Source organism: Enhydra lutris, unplaced genomic scaffold (assembly GCF_002288905.1).
Source record: "Enhydra lutris kenyoni isolate GAN:26980312 unplaced genomic scaffold, ASM228890v2 scaffoldscaffold68, whole genome shotgun sequence".
NCBI classification, from domain to species: domain Eukaryota; kingdom Metazoa; phylum Chordata; class Mammalia; order Carnivora; family Mustelidae; genus Enhydra; species Enhydra lutris.
The window spans coordinates 15,064,975-15,083,392 of NW_019154152.1; the positions used below are offsets into that span (position 1 = coordinate 15,064,975).

The following is an 18,418-nucleotide window of genomic DNA, read 5'->3' on the forward strand; positions in this document are numbered from 1 at the left end:
GCTCTCCAGCTGGGGAGGACTCTGGGTCTTGGGGTATCAGAGTTGGATGCTCAGGGCTGGCTGGGGCTGGAGACAGAGCCATGGGCATCATCAGAGCAATGGAGTGGCTATGACAATGATGGTGATAACATTCTTGAGGGAAGAGGGCCTGGGACCAAGTCCATCTGAGCGCCACTCAGATGCCTCCAGGAAGATGAGCGCATTACAGAGTCTGAAAAGGAGTGGTGTGAGAGGAAGGTGGGAACCAGTGTGGGGGGCCTCGATGCCAGAGAGAGTGTGCCAAGGGGAAGACATGGGGGACGGGGAGGATGGGGTGAGGGACCCCCACCGCTGAGAGGATAAGGAGGCACAGTCTGGAAGGCACAGAGTTCAGCAAAGGATATTCTTGGTGACCTCAGCCTGGGCAGTGTGGGGGTGGGGGAGCAGGGAGGGCAAAGGCACCTGGGGTGAGTTGAGAATGGACGGGAGGAGGAAAGGGCTGCTTCATTAGGAAGTTTGCCCATGAAGGAAAAGGAAAGGGAAAGCAGTTTAAGAGTCTTTTTACTATTTTTCAGATAGGCAAGACTTCAGCACAGCCACGGTGTGAAAGGGAGATGTGAAGAGAGAAGAGAAGTTGCAGAGGGAGGCCCCAGAGGGTAGGCAGGACAGACAGCACGGCCTCTGCCATGAGGCAAGGGACTAAGCAGAGAGAGAAGTGAGAGCAGGAGCTGCGCAAGAAGGAAGGGCTGGGGGAGGGGGATTCAGGCTTGTTGAAGGTGAGGGTCAAAAGTGTGGCCAGGGAATGAGGGCTGAGGCCCCAAGGTCCAGGGTGGTAAGGACCCAGAGCCTCAGTCTCCCCTCAGTGGTGTTTGCCATGAGGATTCAAAGACTATGATGGAAGCAGAGGGAGTTCAAGTGGGTGCAATGACGCCCACGGTGCACAGCAAGGAGGAGGCTGGCAGGCGACGCTGTTTCTCCAAAATTATATTTTAATACATTCATGTGGGTTATACAAAGAGCTGGTCCCCAGGCCAGCGTTGTGGCCTGGCTCCTGGAGGTGAGAGCAGCATTGTGTAGTGTTTTCAGAAATCAGGCCTGAAGGGGCCCACACCTTGCCCTCCAGGCCTGAGGAAGAGTGTTTCTGTGCAGTGAGCACCTGTGGTTGTGATCCCAACCAGGACTGGGTCCACCTGGCTGCCCCACATGCCACCAGGGCCCTAGGCTGAGGCCAGGACACCAGCTTCTAGCCTCGGCTCTGCCACAGACTCCCTGAGTCCTTGACCCTCTCTGGGCCTCAGTTTTCTCGTCTATAAAATGGGGCAGAGAGAAGGGTGTTTTCATTGTCTCGCACTTTACCAAGCACCACCATGAGCCAGACCAGGGCCAAGCATGGGTAAGATAGTGAAGACAACAACAGAGGGACTTGGGCTGACCCCGGGCCTCCTGGACAGGCCATGATTCCAAGGGCATAAGGAAAAGGGGGTTATATCTAGATGGGTTGTTCTACCCACTCTTGCAGGGTAGAAAAAGTCCCTGCATAATGAGGACCCAAAAGTGTTTGGAGCCAGAATTATCTTGTGATAGGACAGCTGAGCGAGAAGGACATCACTCAGGTCCAGCCCCCAAGTCACCCGCAATGAGCTCTGAATCCACTTTAGTCATGGGCTTTGCCACTGGCTTGTGAATCTCTAAGTTCCAGTCTCTTCCTCAGCCTCAGTTTCCCTATCTGTGCAATGGGTGAGGTTGGCCTCCATGGTCTCAAACTCCAAGCTCTTGATCAATGAACAGGGAACACAAGAGCAAGAGAAAAAGGTGAGCACACACCAGCCTGCAAAGGAGGGAATAAGGGAAACTGCGGCAGAGGAGGCAGCCTGGGTCTGCCTGCCAGGGAGAGAGGAGGGAGAGGAGTGGGTGGACATGTGCCCAAAGGATGCTCCCAGGCCCTGCTCCCTCAACATGGAGCCATTTCCTGTCCATCTCACAGCCGACTGCCCCCACAGTGGCAAAGGTCAGGCAGAGGAGACAGGAGGAGCTGAGCCTGAATCTCAGGTCTGGCGTTTCTTGGCTGGAGGACCCTGAAGGGAGAGTTTGGGAGTTTTTGTAAAATGGGTTAAATAGCAACCTCAGAGCAACCTCATGAAGACGCAGACACCTCCCCACCTCCAGCAAGCCAGGTGTAAAACAGAACCGGAGACCTAAGGTTCTAACTCCTGGTTCACCAGCCAGGGTGTGGGCACTGGGGACAAACAGGGTGCCTGTGGAGGGAGGTGGGCGGCTAGAGCAGTACTGGGGTGAGTATCCGCACCCTGGGAGTGCCGGGCAGAGAAAGAGCCTGTGGGAGCCGGAAATGGAATGGTCCAGCACTGGGGTGGGAACTCCAGGCTCCATGGGAGCTGCTGCAGCCACAGAGCCAGATCCAAGACCTACTCGTGGGCCTCCGGTTCCCTTCCATGCATGAGCTCTTCATGCTCCAGAGAAGCTGAAAGTCATTATGGGAAGATGTGACCAACGGTTTGCTTGGATACATTTCAGATGAGTCTTCCTGGTCTCGCCCCTCCTGCACTCTGGCCGTGGCAGGGGTGAGACCCTCCACTCCCCAGCCAGCTGGGGAACTGCAGCGCCCCGGAGCCCTGGCCTCCCACCCTGTGTGGTCACCACGTGGCTTCACAAGCAGCTCCCTGCCAGGACTTGGAACCCTTGAGGGCAGGGGTGTGTCTCCTTCACCGACATCTCCAGCGCCTGGAGCTGGATGTGGCATGGAACAGATGCCTGGCAGAGATCTGTTGATCGGACAGGTCAGCCTTATTCTCTGTCGCTCCTGAAAGTGCCCAACTTCCAGACCCCATGGCCGGACCCCATGTGTGGCCTGGGATGTGGGTCGCCCACCATGACTGCGGGACATGAGGAGAGGAGCCCTGGGCTGGGATGGAGAGACTACCATTCCCTAACCCTGGCTCACCGTGTGACCTTGGGTCAGTCCCCACCCCTGTCTGGGCCTCTGGCTCCCCGGCTGACCCAGAAGGTCTCCCCACTGCGCCACTCTGCAGCCCCCTGGCTTCTCTAGGCTTTGTACTGTTGGTTGAACTTTTGCCGGCGGACACAGCAACAGGTGGCCAGGGTGGTGAGGAGGATGGCCGAGACCAGCGCAAAGGTGAGGATGATGATGAGGTTGATGTTCTTGAGTCCCCCCTTCTCACAGTCCTCGGGGCGCACGTGGCTCAGGGCCACCTCCTCCTGGGAGCCGAAGCGGCAGGTCAGGTCCTGGGTCACGTCCACATCCACATGGCCCCGGTGCAGCTGGGCAGCCAGCCAGCCATTGCCGCAACAGCTTAGTGGGTTGCCCTGCAGGTAGAGGCGCCGCAGGCTGGACTCCAGGCCTCCCATGGCACTGCCCGGCAGGAGGCTGAAGCTGTTGTTCCTCAGGTCCAGCACCTCCAGGGACACGGCCTGCGTCCAGGCCGGCAGGTGGCTCAGGCGATTCTCGGCCAGGTTGAGACGCTTAAGGCAGCTGAAGAAGGGCAGGTCCACTTGGAGGATAGCCAGCCCATTGCCTTGCAGGGCCAGGACCTCCAAGGAGGCCTCCAGGCCTGCCAGGGCCCCCGAGACCACATCCAGCCCCGGGTTCCCCGACAGGTCCAGCTCGGTAAGTGGCGTGTGGAGGAAGGCACCCGCCCGCAGCCGTTCCATCCCATTGCCCACCAGGTTCAGGATGCGGAGGGAGGACAGGCCAGAGAAGGCCACACAGCCCAGGGGCCCAGACTCCGCCAGCCCCCCACAAGGCCTGACCTGGTTTCCCTGAAGGTTCAGCCTCTGCAAACTGGCCAGGCCGGCGAAAGTGTACGGGGGCAGGTCCTGCAGGGCATTGTCCTGGAGAAGCAGAGTCCGCAGGGACCCCAGGGCTCTGGTGCCCAGCGCCAGCGTCGCTAGCGTGTTGTGGCTCACATCCAGGTGCACGAGGCAAGGCAGGAAGTCAGCACGCAGCCCCACAAAGGCTCGCAGGCAGTTCCGGCTGAGATTCAGGAAGCGAAGGGAGGTCAGGGGCTCAAGAAAGCCCTCAGGGACCAGCTCAATCTCATTGTAGCTCAAATCCAGATTCAGGAGCTGGGAGAGGGCATGGCTGCTGGCATTCCGGCTGGGGTTGGAGAAGGGCAGGGCCGACCACCCCTCAGAGGGTGCGTGGATGCCCTCGCCGCCCTGGACCAGCCCCGCCGGGAGCCGGATGAGGTTGTTAGACACGTTCAGGTAGAGGAGTCTGGGGAGCGAGGCCAGGTCTGGGAAGTGGAGCAGTTTGTTCTCCCGCAGGTCAAGCCAGGCCAGCTGATACTCAGCCTGCGGGTCCGGGGCCGTCTGAAAGGCCTCGATGCTGTTGCAGCTCAGGTCAAGCACACGCAGGGTCTGGAGGCTAAAGTCGGAGATGCAGGTGAGGGAGTTCCTGGAGAGATTCAGGTGGGCCAGGTGGGGCAGGGCCTCGAAAGCTCCATCCTCGATGTCCATGAGCACGTTGCTGTGGAGGTCCAGCCGCTCGAGCGCGGGTGTGCCCCAGAAGGTGCGGCGGCCCAGGCGCGTGAGGCTGTTCTGCGCCAGCGAGAGGGCGCGCAGGGCGGGTGCCTCCCCCAGCAGCCGCTCCACCAGGCCACTGTACAGGCTGTTTCCGGACAGGTCCAGGGAGGTCACACGAGGCAGGGGGCCCAGGCCAGGGGTGCTCAGCACGGTGCCCGCCGCCAAGCGGTTATGGGCCAGGTTGAGGTACTCCAGGTAGGGCAGGGCCTGGAAGACCCCCGTCTGGATGAAGCTGATCTCATTGGTGCTCAGGTCCAGCTGGCGAAGTGCCGTGTAGAAGCCCAGGGGTGAGGCCAGGATGCTCCGCAGGTGGTTTCCTGATAGGTCGAGGGCCTCGATGTCCCGCGGGAGCGTCGACGGGACCTGGAGCAGGCCAAGAGCCTGGCACGATACCTCCTTGTCGACCTGGGGTATGTTGGGGATGACAGGGAGAGCAGTGGGTGTGAGTGGGTACAGCAGGGGGTGGAACCAGGCACACCTTCTAGGAAGGATGCCTCGAGCCCCTCCCCCACTCCAGCCAGGCTTAGCAAGGCTTCTCCTGCGGCTCCCAAGATGCACATTCTTCCCCTGTCCCAGCTCAACCCTCCCACATCTGGACCATCCCTGTCTTGCTCCCTGTCCCCATCTCTGGCACTCGGCACTGTGCTGGGCATCAGAGAGGGACTTAAGGAAGTTTCATGGATACACAGGCACAGAAAGGACAGACAGATATGAGGACAAATGAACTCACAAAACACCCTATACTGCCTTGACCCCATTACACAGGAAACTGAGCCTTATATATCCCAGAGGGACCCCAAGCCAGTGAACAGCAGGGCCGAGCTGGAACCCGGGGGGCCTCCTGGTTCACAACCTGGGTTCCTTTTATGGGCCCAGATAGTTAAATTTGCCCAGCGGCTGTTACAACAAAAGCCATCTGGGGAGAAAGGTTTCCAAAATGCAATTTACACTCCTCTCACTGGTTTTTATTTTGGCCTCCTCAGACCTCATTCAAGCCCTCATTCCACGAGGCAGAGCTCTAGGTCCCAGTGTCTGCCTTTCTCACTGCATATCCCCCAGATGAGCCCTCCTTTCTGCTGCTGTCACCTGCCCTACCTCCATCAGTGGTCTGGCCCTCCATGGCCTTGTCCAGATTGGCCCCTGGAGATGGGAGCAGGGGTGGGTAGCAGGGGAAAGATGGCCAGGGTCCCACACATATTCTTCAGTGACAAGACTATGGTTTTGCTCTGTGAGCCTCACCAAGTCACATTACCACTCTGGGCTTTTTGTCTGGAAAGCAGCACCCTCCCCCAGCATGCACTCCGCGTTTCACATTTATTTAGCACGTTCAGGCCCATGGTCACACTGGAGCCTCACGAGAGCAAGCCCATGAAATATGATCACCCCTCTGTTCAGAAATCCAAGCTCATATTGGGTAGGGGGGCTCCAGGGTCACCCAGCTGAGGAGGAGCAGAGCTGGGGTTTGAACCCATATCTTTTCACAACAGAAGGCCAACTTTGTCCTTCTAGCACATGTGCCTTTTGGAGCCTGATCTGTTTTTTCTGTGCAAATACAGTCTCCCTCTCACCTTTTTGAAGACCCCAGGAATCCAGCCTTTCCCAGGAAAGGGTCTGACTTCCACAATCACCCAGCAAGGGCCCACTCCGGCCCTGGGCTTTCTGTACCCATTGACCCCTTCTGACCCCTCCACCTGCCTAACATCTGGCAACTGCTAAAAGAAAACCTCTACTATGGGCTACTCTTTGCTTCCACCACTCCTGGGCAAAATCCAGGACACTCAGCAGGGTTCAAGGCTGTCCTTAGCCCTTGCTGACCTGTCCTCTCTCCTCCCAACCCACTCAAACCCAGCCCATACACAGTGAGCACACCGGACTGCTGCTCTTTGTGCCCTCGCACCCCTACCTCTGGGCCTCCTCCCTGCTGGTCCCCGTGCTGGTCATCCCCGCCCCTCCCTGCCCAGGTCTGCAGGGAAACTTGGTGTTTGGTATTCTGAGCTAGGCAGGTGGGACCTCCTCCGGGCTCTCACCGCCCCAGTGCTCCCTTTCTCATAATTTGGCCCCTGATTTTGACAGTCTGTGTGGGATCTGCCAGGTGGGGAGCTCAGAGCTAACAGGGATTGGTGTGATTGGTGTGGGTGCCTTGGACCTGACCCACAAAAGGTGCTCCATGCATTTTTTTAATGAATGAGTCATGGACATCACTGGCTTAGTAAAAGACTGAGGGATTGAATCAATCACCTTTTGGGAAGGAAAGAAAACAAGACGATCCATGTCTTCTAACTGGAGTTAAAGACCATTGGAGTAAAAAGACTCCAACTTCCCTACTTCCCCGATGGGCAGACAGAACCTGAAGATGGCAGTGACCTGTGCAAGGTCACAGTGAGTGGTAGAGCCCCCTGGGGCAGGAACACCAGCCTGAGGGTGCTCCCTGCCTGGCCCAGCTCTCAGCTTCCTCCCCAGAGCTCCAAGGGGAGTGTGGGGGGTGGGGGGGAAGAACTGCCCTCATCAGGCCCAGGTGTGACCCTTCCTGCTCTAGCAGTCCCGTGAGTTGGTCCTACCACCTCCAGCCAAGCAGCTTTTCCAGCATGGATACCGCTGCTGTCGGGCACTTTCATTCCTTTTTCCACAAGCCTAGCCCAGCCACCTTGCGGGCCCTGCCTGGCTCTTGCCGCTTCCTTCCTCACAACCTCTCCGCCAGCTCAGGCGACTGGGCACGGCCTCCTCAACCCTCTCCTCCGCTCCCTGGACCATCCTGACTGAAGGAGGAAAACGCAAAAGGAACAGCATGACTGCCACTGTCACAGAGCACCAGCTCCATGGCAGGCTCCATGGCTGCGTGCATAGACCCCTCTCCTCATTTAATCCTGGCATGCATTTGTTACCCTGTTGAACCCTGGGGGTGAGCTTAGAGGCTCCAGGGTACCCCCACAAGTTCCTTTTTCTATTGGTGCCAGCCAGGGACCCAGGCTGACTCTTTCAGCAAGGTAAATAGTACCAGCCAGCATTTACTGAGCCTCTGCTGTGTGGTGGGCACTGTACTGGCATCCACATGACCCCACACCTCATTTCACCTCTGGATATCAAAGGCTCCCGGGACACCAACGCCTGAGAGCCAAGCCGGGACACAAAGCTGACCATTCCCAGCTTTCTACCGTGGTGCATACAGGGCCCAGCCGTGGCTGCTGGTCAGCAGGGCGGCACTGGGCTACCGATCCAGAAGGAAGCTTAAAGGCCAGGGCTGCTCTCAGATCTCTGTTTCTAAAGACGCCCCCCACCCCTGAGCTCTGAGTCTCCAGCATGACAGACATAGCCAAGTTCAGAGCTCCCCTTGACAACCTGTGACCCATTCTCTCTGGGATGCCAGGATGCCACTGTCCCCATTTTTTTTTTTTTTTTTAAAGGAAGGAAGAGGACTTGCCACCCAACTCCATTTGGCCGTCTTTCCATAGAAGGGAAACGGGGTATAAAAAAGTAGCCGGCAGAGGCCAGCATAAGCTCAGGAGAGCTGGGTTCAAGCCCTAGCTCTGGTACTTCCTGACTGTATGAGCCTGGTAGGTCACATCTCTTCTCTTGGCCTTGGTTTCCTCCACTGAAAAGAGGAGTTCTTTGCAGGATAAAATGAGAGAAAGCCTTTAGTGCGGTGTGGGCTCCTCCCCCGCCCTCAGGATTGTGGCCATTTCTTTTTACCATTTTACAAATGACCATAATCCCTGTACTGATCTTCCCTAGCAGTGCAGAGAGTGCTTTCCTGCCTATCGCCCCCCAGAATCCAAAGCTCACTCAGCTTCCCTCTGCCTGTGGGGTGGTCCAGGACCTTCACCTCTCTGAGCCTCTCTCCATGGGCAGAATGGGACTCTGCACCTGGGGATGTCTGAGGCCTCCTCTGCCGGTTATTCTCGGATCTGGGAATCTCAGAAGGGCTCTGAGGAGCAAGAAGGGAGGTGGCAAAAGCAGGACCTGGCCAACCCCAGGGAAGGGCTGAGGGCCCCTGCCTGCCAGCACTCCCAGAGGTAGCTGCCTCCCCTGTGTCAGGAGTGTCTAGTCCTAGCCGGCTCCAAGTGGGGCTGCTGGAGGGCCTGTTGCTTCCCCAGCCTGACTCCCGCCTTGACCTCAGTGACTGCCCAGCCTTGTAAGAGGACCTCGGTGGTCCCTCTTCCCTGTATCCCGCAGGGTCCCAGTGACTTCAGGGCTAGTCTTCCCGGCCAAGGGCAAGAAAAAGGAACAAAAGTGAATCCAACCTTGTCCCTGCCCTGAAGAAGCTCTTGGTCTGGCAAGTGAAACAGGCTTGGACCCATTCACCAACTCCCCCATGTGCTCAGCCTGAGAGTCCAGAAAAGGGCAACCAGAACCAGATCAGCCTGGGAGGGGCTGGGGAGAGGGGGCTCCCTGGAGGAGGCAGCCATGAGTGAGAGGAATCCCATCAGAGAAGCAGCAGAGGGGCATAAGTCAAGGACCTATTAGCAAAGGGGATTTGGCCCAGAAGGGACCCAGCTCACCCACCCCTTCCCTACACATTTTCTGCATCACGCTGAGGGTCCACTGCCCTGCAGGGGCAGCTGGAAGGAATAGAGTCCAACCTCGGCCCCACTGGTCCTAGTCAAATGACCTTGGACAAGTCATCTAACCTCCCCAACTGCAGTTTCCAACTCTATAAAACAGTAACAATGGTACTTACCTAACGGGATGAAGAGCACCTCAGGTCTTTAAACATCCTAGTAGGTACTCATGAAATACAAGGTTTAAATGCCTTCCCTTTCCTCTTCTAACCCCTCTGCCTTCTGGCTCTTGGGGCTGGGGCAGGAAGACCCCTCAAGGGTTTACCCCGCCTGGGCAGGGCTTCTTACCATCTCACAGGGCGCCTTGTCTTGCTGTTGGGAGGCGGCCAGGCCCTGGGTCAGCACGGCCAGGAGCAGCAGGATCTGGTGGCTCATGGCTCTGCAGAGGGTGGGGAGAAAGGGAAACACTGTAAGACCCCTGGCTCCTTTTCACTGCCAGCCCCCATCGCTCCTGTCCTGTCAGGACTGCCTTCAGGGAACCCCAGGTCACAGCCAGAGCTGCACCAAAGATGTGTGTGCTGGGGTCTGCCGCCTACCCTAAGGGCCCTCTCGTGCCAGGCCAAGGGGCTAGGCTGTCGCCCCACGCGACAAGAGTTTTGAGGCAGTGGGTGACTTGGTCAGATCTGGGTTTCAAAAGACCCTCTGTGATGGAAGACTGCATGGAGGCTGTGAGCGGGAGACAGAGGGACTCTAAGGGCTGCTCTGGGGCCAACCTCAGAGCTGGGGTGGGGTAAGGAGGGGAACTAGGCCTCTGCATTTTTACCCAGACCCTAAGCTGGTCCCCCATCCTAGTTTCTTAGGCCCCAAACGGAATTCCTCAATCCCCCCACCCCTGGACCTTTATTTTGCCCTTTTTCTTTTGATTTTCTGATTCTGGAGTCCCTGCCATTGTTTGAAGGCTGGGCCTGGAGCCCTGACAGGAAGCCCCGCCAGGAGGCCTGCCCTGCCCCCAGCACTGTTGCTGCGGACTTCCCCAGGAGCAGGTTCCAGGCCCTTTACTTTCACTGAAGTTACCACCAGCGCAGGGGCCACTGGGGCGGGCCTGCTGGTGTCCTTCTCCGTATAGCCCAGCCGAGGTGGTGTTGAGGAGGATCACAGAGGCCCTGAGCAGAGTTAAAGCCCAGTGCGGCTAGGGACTCACTGAAGACCTGGGTTAAGGGCTATGAGTCCGCATCAAGTCATTTCTTTCTCTTTCTTCTTTTTTTCTCTCTTTCTCTCTTTCACACCTTACTGAATGCCTCCTCAAGTCTGGCTCTGTGCTGGGAACTAGAGTCACAAATAAATGCACAGAAGGGACCAGAATGCATACTGAGTGTTCACGAGGAAGGACACACAAAACCCTCCAAGAGCACTGGACTCAGTCACCCATAACTCTCTCTCCCTCCACTTACTTTCTATGGGACCTCGTACAAGTCACTTCACTTTTCTGAGCCTCAGTTTCCCCTTCTGAGGTTAATGTCAACTCTGCTAAGTGTTGGTAAAGACCAAATGAGCTGCATTGCATGAAAATGCACTCACGGAGCCCTTAATATGCACCAGACAGTCTTCTTGATAGTTTAATCATTAACTCACTTAATCCTCACAGTAATTCAAGGACTGGGGTCTACGATTACCACCCACATTTTGCAGGTGGGGGAAACTGAGGCTCAGATTAAGTAACACACCAAGGTCACACAGCTCACTAGTGGCAGGCCCACGCAACCCGTGCCCTTAACCTCTACTCTAGAAGGTCACCCGCAGGTGCTCAGTAAGTGAAAAGTGAGTTGTGACTCTGAAGGATGCTTTAAAAGAAGCAGCATCTATAGGACCTTTGAGGTCTTTGACTGTCTTTGAGGTCTTTGACTGTCGGAATCCACTAGTGTCCTTGCGATGAATTTTAAATTAAGATGGTTAGTCAGAGGCCCATTTTTGCCCAAACATGCTTGAGCCACAGTGGTGTCTTTTTAACCTTATTCCCTGGCTTCAGCTGGAGGCCATGGGCCCCCTGCTCCCCACAGCTGCTCTCCTCTCACCTGCGTTCACAGGAAATTTGGTTCTGCTGTTTAAAAAGCAGAACATTACCACCCATTTGAAAGCTAGTGTACTCAGAATTGAATGGAAACCTCTCAGTGGGACCTTTGAGGCCCTTGGGGAGTGTGTCTGCCCGGCCAGCTCTTCCCCCAGCTTCATGGCTGGTTCACTGTTGCCTCTCCCGCTCTGGCTTCTGGCAGCCTCCCACTTCCTTCAGTTCTGTGAGCACCTTTTCATTGCCCCAAACCTTCACTTCCTCCCCTGCCTTGTGCTGAATGCCTCCCCTCGTCCTCTGGGTCTCCACTTAGATACCCCTTCCTCCAGGAAGCCTTCTCTGATTCCCCAAGTCTGATGATGGAGAACTCATCCTCCAGGTTCCCACAGACCTTGAGCTTCCAGTGAGCACAGCACTGAGCACACTGTTCCTTCCTCTGATCCCTACTCCCCTCCCACCCAGTGCCAGGGAGGCACTGAGACTGACACAAGGTGGGGGGAGGGGGCAGAGGGCAGCAGGGGGAGACCTTCTTGACTCTCCCTTCATCTCCCTGCCATACTCCTTCCCCCCATCAGCAAGTTCGGTCTGTTCTGCCTGAAAAACAGATCCTGGGTCTGCTACCTCCCTCCTCCATCACCATGCCACACTGAGGCACTGCCCCAACCCTTGGCCCTGAAAGCAGCAGCACCCCGCTTCCACACTGACCCCCTGCAGGTGGTCCCCTACACAAAGCCAGAGTGCTGTCTTTAAATCATATATCAGAGCATGAATCTCACTGCTTGAGAACCTCCCCTGAAATCCAGGCTTTACCCACTCTCCTCTCTGACCACATCTACCATGTGCCCTGCCCTTACCAAATTCTAGTTTTTTTCTCACCATTCCTCAAACACAGCAAGTGCATTCCTGCCTCAGGGCCTGGAATGCTATTCCCCAGATTCCCACACATTTGGTTTCCTTGCATTGATCATTTCCTGCTGATAGCTTTCTTCCTTTCTATCTTTCTAACTTTCTTTCTTTCTTTTTAAGATTTTATTTATTTATTTGAAAGAGAGAGAGCAGGGGGACAGGCAGAAGGAGAAGAACAGGCAGACTCCCCACTGAGTAGCGCCCCCCCCATATGGGATTTCATCCTGGGAGCCCTGGATCATGACCTGAACTGCAGGCAGAGACTTGACCAACTGAGCCACCCAAGCACCCCTCCTATTAATTTATTTCTGATTCTATGAGAACAGGGGTCTATTAAATGGTGCTCACCAAATATCTATTGAACAAATGGCAAAGCGAGGGATAAAAGCTCTACTTGAGGGGGCTGTGAGGTCAGGACAAGGAAGGACCTGGATTGGTTCTGAACCTGAAGTCAGGGCCACTCAAAGGAGCCCTCACTATCCCCCTTCTTCCTCCACCTGCCAGATTTCACTCTACCCCCAAGGCGGCACCTGTGCATCCAGCAGAAGTCTCTGGCACCTCGTGTGCAGGCCCCCTTCAGTTGTGCCCCCGACTCGCTGTGTAGCACGTGAGGGCCACTCACTCTCAAGAGGGAGGACTGTGGTCACATAGACCCAGGCTTACATTCAGACACCACCACTTCTTGCTCCCTGGGCAAGTCCCTTAACCTTTTGGTGCCTCGGTGTCCCATCTGTACAGCAAGTTGCCTGGTGGCTCTTCTGCCACCAGCTTCCTCCAACCACTGTGATGATCGAGCTGTGAATGACTGTGAAGGTGTCCTAGGTACACTGTCTTTCCCAGCTGGGGCAATGACTCAGAGGGCTGAACGGCCCAGGTTGAGGAGGGAGGACCCAGGCCTGCAGACTAGTAGCCTAGGCAAGAGAAGGCAAGAGACATTTTAGGACTCTGACTGGGAGGACAAATGCCACACACACACAGTGTGTGTGTGTGTGTGAGAGAGAGAGAGAGAGAGAGAGAAAGAAAGAGAGAGAAATAGATTGGGGGAGGGCAATGCCTATTATACTATTCTAATAAGCCTATCCCTACTATTTCAGGGCATTAGACATTGTTCTAAGCACTTGATCTGTATTATCTCATTGAAGTCACAACCCAATAAGGTGGTTACCATAATTTCCATTTTACAGATGAGAAAACTGAGGCTCATAAAGTGACTTAGCCCATAGTTCATAAGCATTTGGGGAGGGTGGGGGTTAACCCAGGTCCACATAACTGAGCTACCTGCTCTCTATAGAACTACTCTTACTTTCCCCAGAGGGGATTACAAAGCTCAGAGAGGTGACTTAACACAAAGTCACACAGGCAGTAAATAGCAGATGGATTCAGAATCTGGTCTGTCTGCCTCCAAAGCAAATGTTTCCACTACACCAGGCCAAGATCTCCCCCTCTAATCACCTCCAGCGATGCCCACCCACACCCCTATCACACACAGACAAGCTCACAGGGCTGGGGTCTGGGGTGCTCCTCTCCCTCCTCCCGGCCCCAATCTCCAGCAGGGTAGGGTCCTGGGAGAGCTGCTGTGGATGTTCATACCAAGCAGTGAATCACTACGGGCCTGCCCCATTCTGGAGACATGTGCATCCCACGGGGGAATTAGACCTTAACCCAAAGGAATGTAGCTGTGATGGCGGAATTTCAGGCAGCTCGGGTGGGGGTGGGGGTCCCTCACATCTTACCACTCACGAAGAAGGCCAGCTTCAGAACCCTTCAGGGAGACGTGGGTGCCACCCCCTCCCCGCCAATCCCCACCAGAGATGGGCAAGCTATTTGGTGCGTTTTTGGTGCGGTGAGATAGGAAGCGCGGATCCGTCTGAGTCCGAGGGCGGTAGGAGACTTGGATTCAAATCCTGTTCTGCCCTTGACTAGCTGTGAGTTCCCGGGCAAAAGCGTGCCGGCCTTTCGGCCGCTGTTTTCCCATCTGTCAAATAGGAATGCCGGCCTCTCCCTTCGCGGGAAAGATCAGCTGAGACAGGAGCCTCGGGGCCGAAGGACGGTCAGGCTTGGCTCCGCGCGTGGGATGGGGGCGGCGGCGGGAGAAGACTACTGGGGCGCGGAGGTGGGGTGCATCGGGATGGACCGGTCTCACCCCGCGCTCTCCAGGGGTACGGGACAGCCTGTTCCCCGAGGGGCTGACAGCCTCGCCCGCGGGGCGGCTCCTACCTGGCTCAGCGCGGCCGCCGCTCCTCTCCCGCGCAGCCCCGGCACATCTTGCGCAAACCTGACCCTCCCCACGGCCCCACCCCGCGCCAGACCCCGGGGTCACGGCCCGCGGAGGCCCACGGCTGCTCCACTGCCCCACGGGAACCCGACCCGCGAGGGGGCGGCTCGGGATCCAATTTAAATACCTCTCCCGCCGACCCGCCCCACCACGCCCCCCCTCGGCCAAGCTGCGGGGTCCTAGCGCCCGGCCGGCGCGCCCCCGCGTGACTCTGTTTCTCCGGAACGCGCGAGGGAGTGAAGCATCTTTCCGCTGGAACCCCGGCTGGGAAGGGGCGGGGTGGCAGGGGGCGGGATGAAAGGGCCGGGGAGGTGGGGTTCGCTAAGGAAGCACTGGGCGGGCGAGGCCGCCCGGACCGCCGCACGTGCAGCTCGTGGCCCCGCGGGGTCCGGAGGGGCGGGAGTCGTGGGGGGGCGGGGGACTCTAGGAACCGCAGGTCCGCAGAGGAAATCCGGCCTGGACCCGTTTTCCCGTGGCCGGCGCCGCCGCACTTAGGGTGAGCAAACAGGAGAGCTGACGGCAGGGGCTGAAGGCGGAAGGAAATGACCCTTCTCTGGCCCTGGGGCGGCCACAGAGGGGGTTCCCCACATCACGGCCATCCCTTCTGACGAGTCCAGGCAGGTCACTTCCCCTCTCTGATTGTGCTCTCTCCTATCCGCGCTGGACTTCCTCCATCTCCAGGACCCTTAAGCAGTCCTGAGAGATGGTGCCGTCCAAGTCCCCAGTCCCCAGTCCCAAATGGAGAAAGTGAGGCTAGGGATGGGACAGCGAATATAAATAAAAACCAGTTGTCTGGGACTAGTAAGGTCCTCGTTTAGGGGAAACTCGTTTAGGGGTCCTCGTTTGGGGAAACTGAGTCTCAGAAAGGGTACATGGAGCATCCAAAGTCGCGCAGCCTGTAAGAGCAGGAATTTGAGGCTGATCTGAGTGCTCTTTTCCAGGCACCATCCTGCTCAGGTTGGTTTAAAATGCGAGGGAAGGGTGGCTCAGTGGGTTAAGCTAAGCATCTGCCCTGGGTTTCCATCATGATCCCAGGGTCCTGGGATTGAGCCCACACTGGGCTCCCTGCTCAGCGGGAAGCCTGTTTCTCCTTCTCCCATTCCCCCTGCTTGTGTTCCCCCTCTCGCTGTGTCACTCTCTGCCAAATAAATAAATAAAATCTTTAAAAAAATAAAAGTGCAAGGGAAAGTAGCATGGTGGTATTCTTGTCTTTTACATTACAGGTTGAGGCGCATCTTCCCCATAAAGCCACCCTCTCTCCCAGATACCTTGGCCCTCCCTAATCACAGGTACTCTGCCCTGCTAGGTGTTGACCCAAGGGTAGGGGTGCCTGGAAGAGAAAGGTCATGGCAGTCCTTCTGGCCCCCAGTTCCAAGGATAGAATGTTTCTCTTCCCAGCCCGGACAGTGACACAGGGTGCCCCACTTTGCAGATGGGAAAGTGACCACCCAAAGCCTCATGGTAAATCAGGGTAAAGCTGGGCTTAGAAGTCGGGATCCCTGAATCGCTAGGTGGCTGCCATCTTTGTTTCCTCCCATCCGGCTCACACTGGGGACAGGCCTGCACTGATGGAGACAATCCAGAGAGGACAAACTGTGATAGCAGATGGCTCAGGGCCTTACCTAGCCTCAGCGGAGGAGATCGGAGAAGTCTTCCCTAAGGATGGGCCTCAGCTGTGATGAAGGCATGGGTAGGAAAGGGTTTCGGAGCAAGGAAGGATGTCCAAACATCTCTTGTCCCTTGCGGCCACTGGAGGCCTCAGATTTATGCTCATGGAGGTCCCAGCTGGTCACCCGAATCCTCTCTCTGAACTCTAGTGCTCTTCTGGTCACATGAAATCTCTGTTTCCCTGCCTCTACAGTGAAGAAGATAGTAGCTACTTCTTGGGGTTGGTGCCAGAATGAAATATAGCGAACCCAGCCAGGTGCCCGGGCCCAGCAGGTGTTAGGTAACTTCTTGCTGTTTTTATTGTTGATACCTCTGCTGTACCCTGCTGGTTTCCTTGTCCAGATCCTCGTCCAAGGGGCCAGATGCCCAGAAAGTGCTTCGCGGCATCCCTGCAGCATGGGCAGAGCGTGGCTGAGCCAGACTTTGGCATCTCCCAGGTTCTTTCTCACATGCAACCCGCTCCTGCCACACCCAGGCCCAGGCTGGCTGTGTGCCAGCTCTTCTTTGCCTGAGTCACTGCCAAGCAGAGATCCCTGGGCTGGCACGGAGCTTTGGCTGGTGTTGGGGTAGGGCAGGGCTTGAGCTGTGACAGGCTGGGGGACAGCGGTCTGCCTCCCGGCTGTGGTTGTGGTTAGTTAGTTCACGGGGTTCCACCTCACTTGGTGTCCGGATGGGGCTCCCCAAGAGTTGGAGATAGATGGGCAACCAAGTGTGCCTACCTGTGGAGGGTGCCCCATGGGACAGGGGACTAAAAGCCAAGAACGCTACATGCTCAGCACCCCCTCCTTCGTCCCTTCGCTTCTTCAGCCGTCACGTTGCTGTGGGACTTTTGGCAGGTTGCTTGAGCTCTCAGACCTCAGTTTGTGAATCTGCGAAGTGGGGCTAATAATATCATCTGACGTCGTGGCTTGCTGTGAACAATCAAAGGCAACCTCGTGTGTAAGGTACCTGGGCAGGGCCCTGGGCCGTGGTGCTTGCTCAGTAAACATGACATCCTTTCCCTGATGGGCCCCAGAAAGCAGAGAAATAAAAGTGTCCAGGACCTACCCTTGTGGAGCTCCCAGACCAAATGGGAGGCAGATGAGAACATAGGATGATCGAGTCTAGAGGCCTTGAAGGCTGAGTCCAGGAGTCTGAGCTTGACCTGAGTGAGGGGGAGAGGTTGGAACTGAGCAGGGTCAGGGTTGCCTGGCAGCTGTGTGTGTGTGTGTGTGTGTGTGTGTGTGTGTGTGTGTGTGTGTAGGAGGCGTGGTCTTCTTTAAAAGGCCACCAAGGCTGGCTTGCCATCCAGTGTTGATTAAGTCCCAGCTTGAGCACCCCCTGGAATATGGAGTTCTCCTGAACAGCCTATTGATGGGTGGCTTAGTCTGCACCATGTTGGTATTTTTGTGAAAATGCTTCCACTCCCTCATCCTCTTTGTGAAGAGAGTAGACGCGTCTTTTCCTGTGTCATCAGACTATCACGCTGAGCTGAGAGGGTTCTCTCAGTCACCAAGTTGGGCTCAAGGTTCCCTGGGAGGCCTTCACCTTAAAGCCAAGATGACATCCAAAAGTCTCAAGTAGGATCGAGCGGCCCCTGAGACCACACAGGACAGCCCAGGAGGGCGATGATGTGCATATCCTGTGTGACCTTGGGCAAGTCACTAAACCTCTGGGCCCTGCTGCCCCCATCTAACTGTAAAACTGAAGTGGAAAGGATCATGGCACCTTGGGCCCTCAGTTTGATTTCCACTGCTCTTTGCTGAAGCCCCAGTGTGGGCCAGTCTTTCATCTCATGTGGCAAATCAGGATAAAAGCAACCACAGAGAGCCTTACAGTGAGGTGTCTTTATTATCAGTTACTGACTAGGCAACAGGTTCAGCGAGGTTAAGTAACTGGCCCAAGTCACACAGCTTTGGAGTAAGGAATTGAACCCCAGTCTTTGTACTCCCAAGCCAGATCTCAGTGTAAGGATATGGCCGTCCTCACTCCCTGCCCCTGCCTAGCACCTCTGTGGGCCCCTGGGAGTCAGGAAGTCCCTAAGCAGCCCCTCCTGGGGCCCTGCCTTCTGGGGCAGAACCCTGGGTTCCCCAGTTCTTTTACCACCAACCCCCCCTCTTTGCTCCCTAGGGCAACTGGGTTCAGACTGTGCTAGCTATGGGCTGTCTCCTGGAGTCACAGTAGGAGAGGAAAACAAATGTTAGTGGATGTCAGCTGTAGGGAGTTTATGAGCCAAAACCAATGTTGGGTACCGGGAAGTTAGCACTTATAAAGGGACAAGAGGTGTGTCCTTTGCTCTGAGGAAGCTGTTGTGTTCAATGGGAGTAAGGAGGCCTTGCAAGACCAGGCCTGGTGCTAGGTACCACACTTGAATTATCTCCTCCTCACAGCCTTCTGACGAGGTGGGGGTTACTGGTGCCGCCCCCTGCCTTTTACAGAAGAGACACCAAGGCTCAGAGGGATGGTGGGACTTGCCCACAGTCACACAGC

At 56.4% G+C, this 18,418-nt stretch overlaps 1 protein-coding gene across 1 annotated transcript; it reads right to left on the reverse strand.

Annotated features, from left to right (window-relative positions):
• Positions 1–2,715: 2,715 nt before the first annotated feature.
• Positions 2,716–9,597, reverse strand: LOC111159514 (leucine rich repeat containing 32). Its single transcript, XM_022522038.1, has 2 exons — positions 9,384–9,597; positions 2,716–4,944 (listed from the first exon to the last, which is right to left on the reverse strand). Exons 1-2 carry the CDS (start codon positions 9,468–9,470, stop codon positions 3,040–3,042), a joined length of 1,992 nt encoding a protein of 663 aa, XP_022377746.1. The 5' UTR covers positions 9,471–9,597; the 3' UTR covers positions 2,716–3,039.
• Positions 9,598–18,418: the final 8,821 nt, after the last annotated feature.

What these genes read in the sequence shown, in the direction of transcription:
- LOC111159514 (XM_022522038.1), bottom strand. Translation starts at nt 9,470, where the DNA reads ATGAGCCACCAGATCCTGCTGCTCCTGGCCGTGCTGACCCAGGGCCTG. An exon ending in ACAAGGCGCCCTGTGAGATG is followed by an intron (nt 4,945 to 9,383) that starts GTAAGAAGCCCT and finishes AACATACCCCAG; the next exon opens with GTCGACAAGGAGGTATCGTG.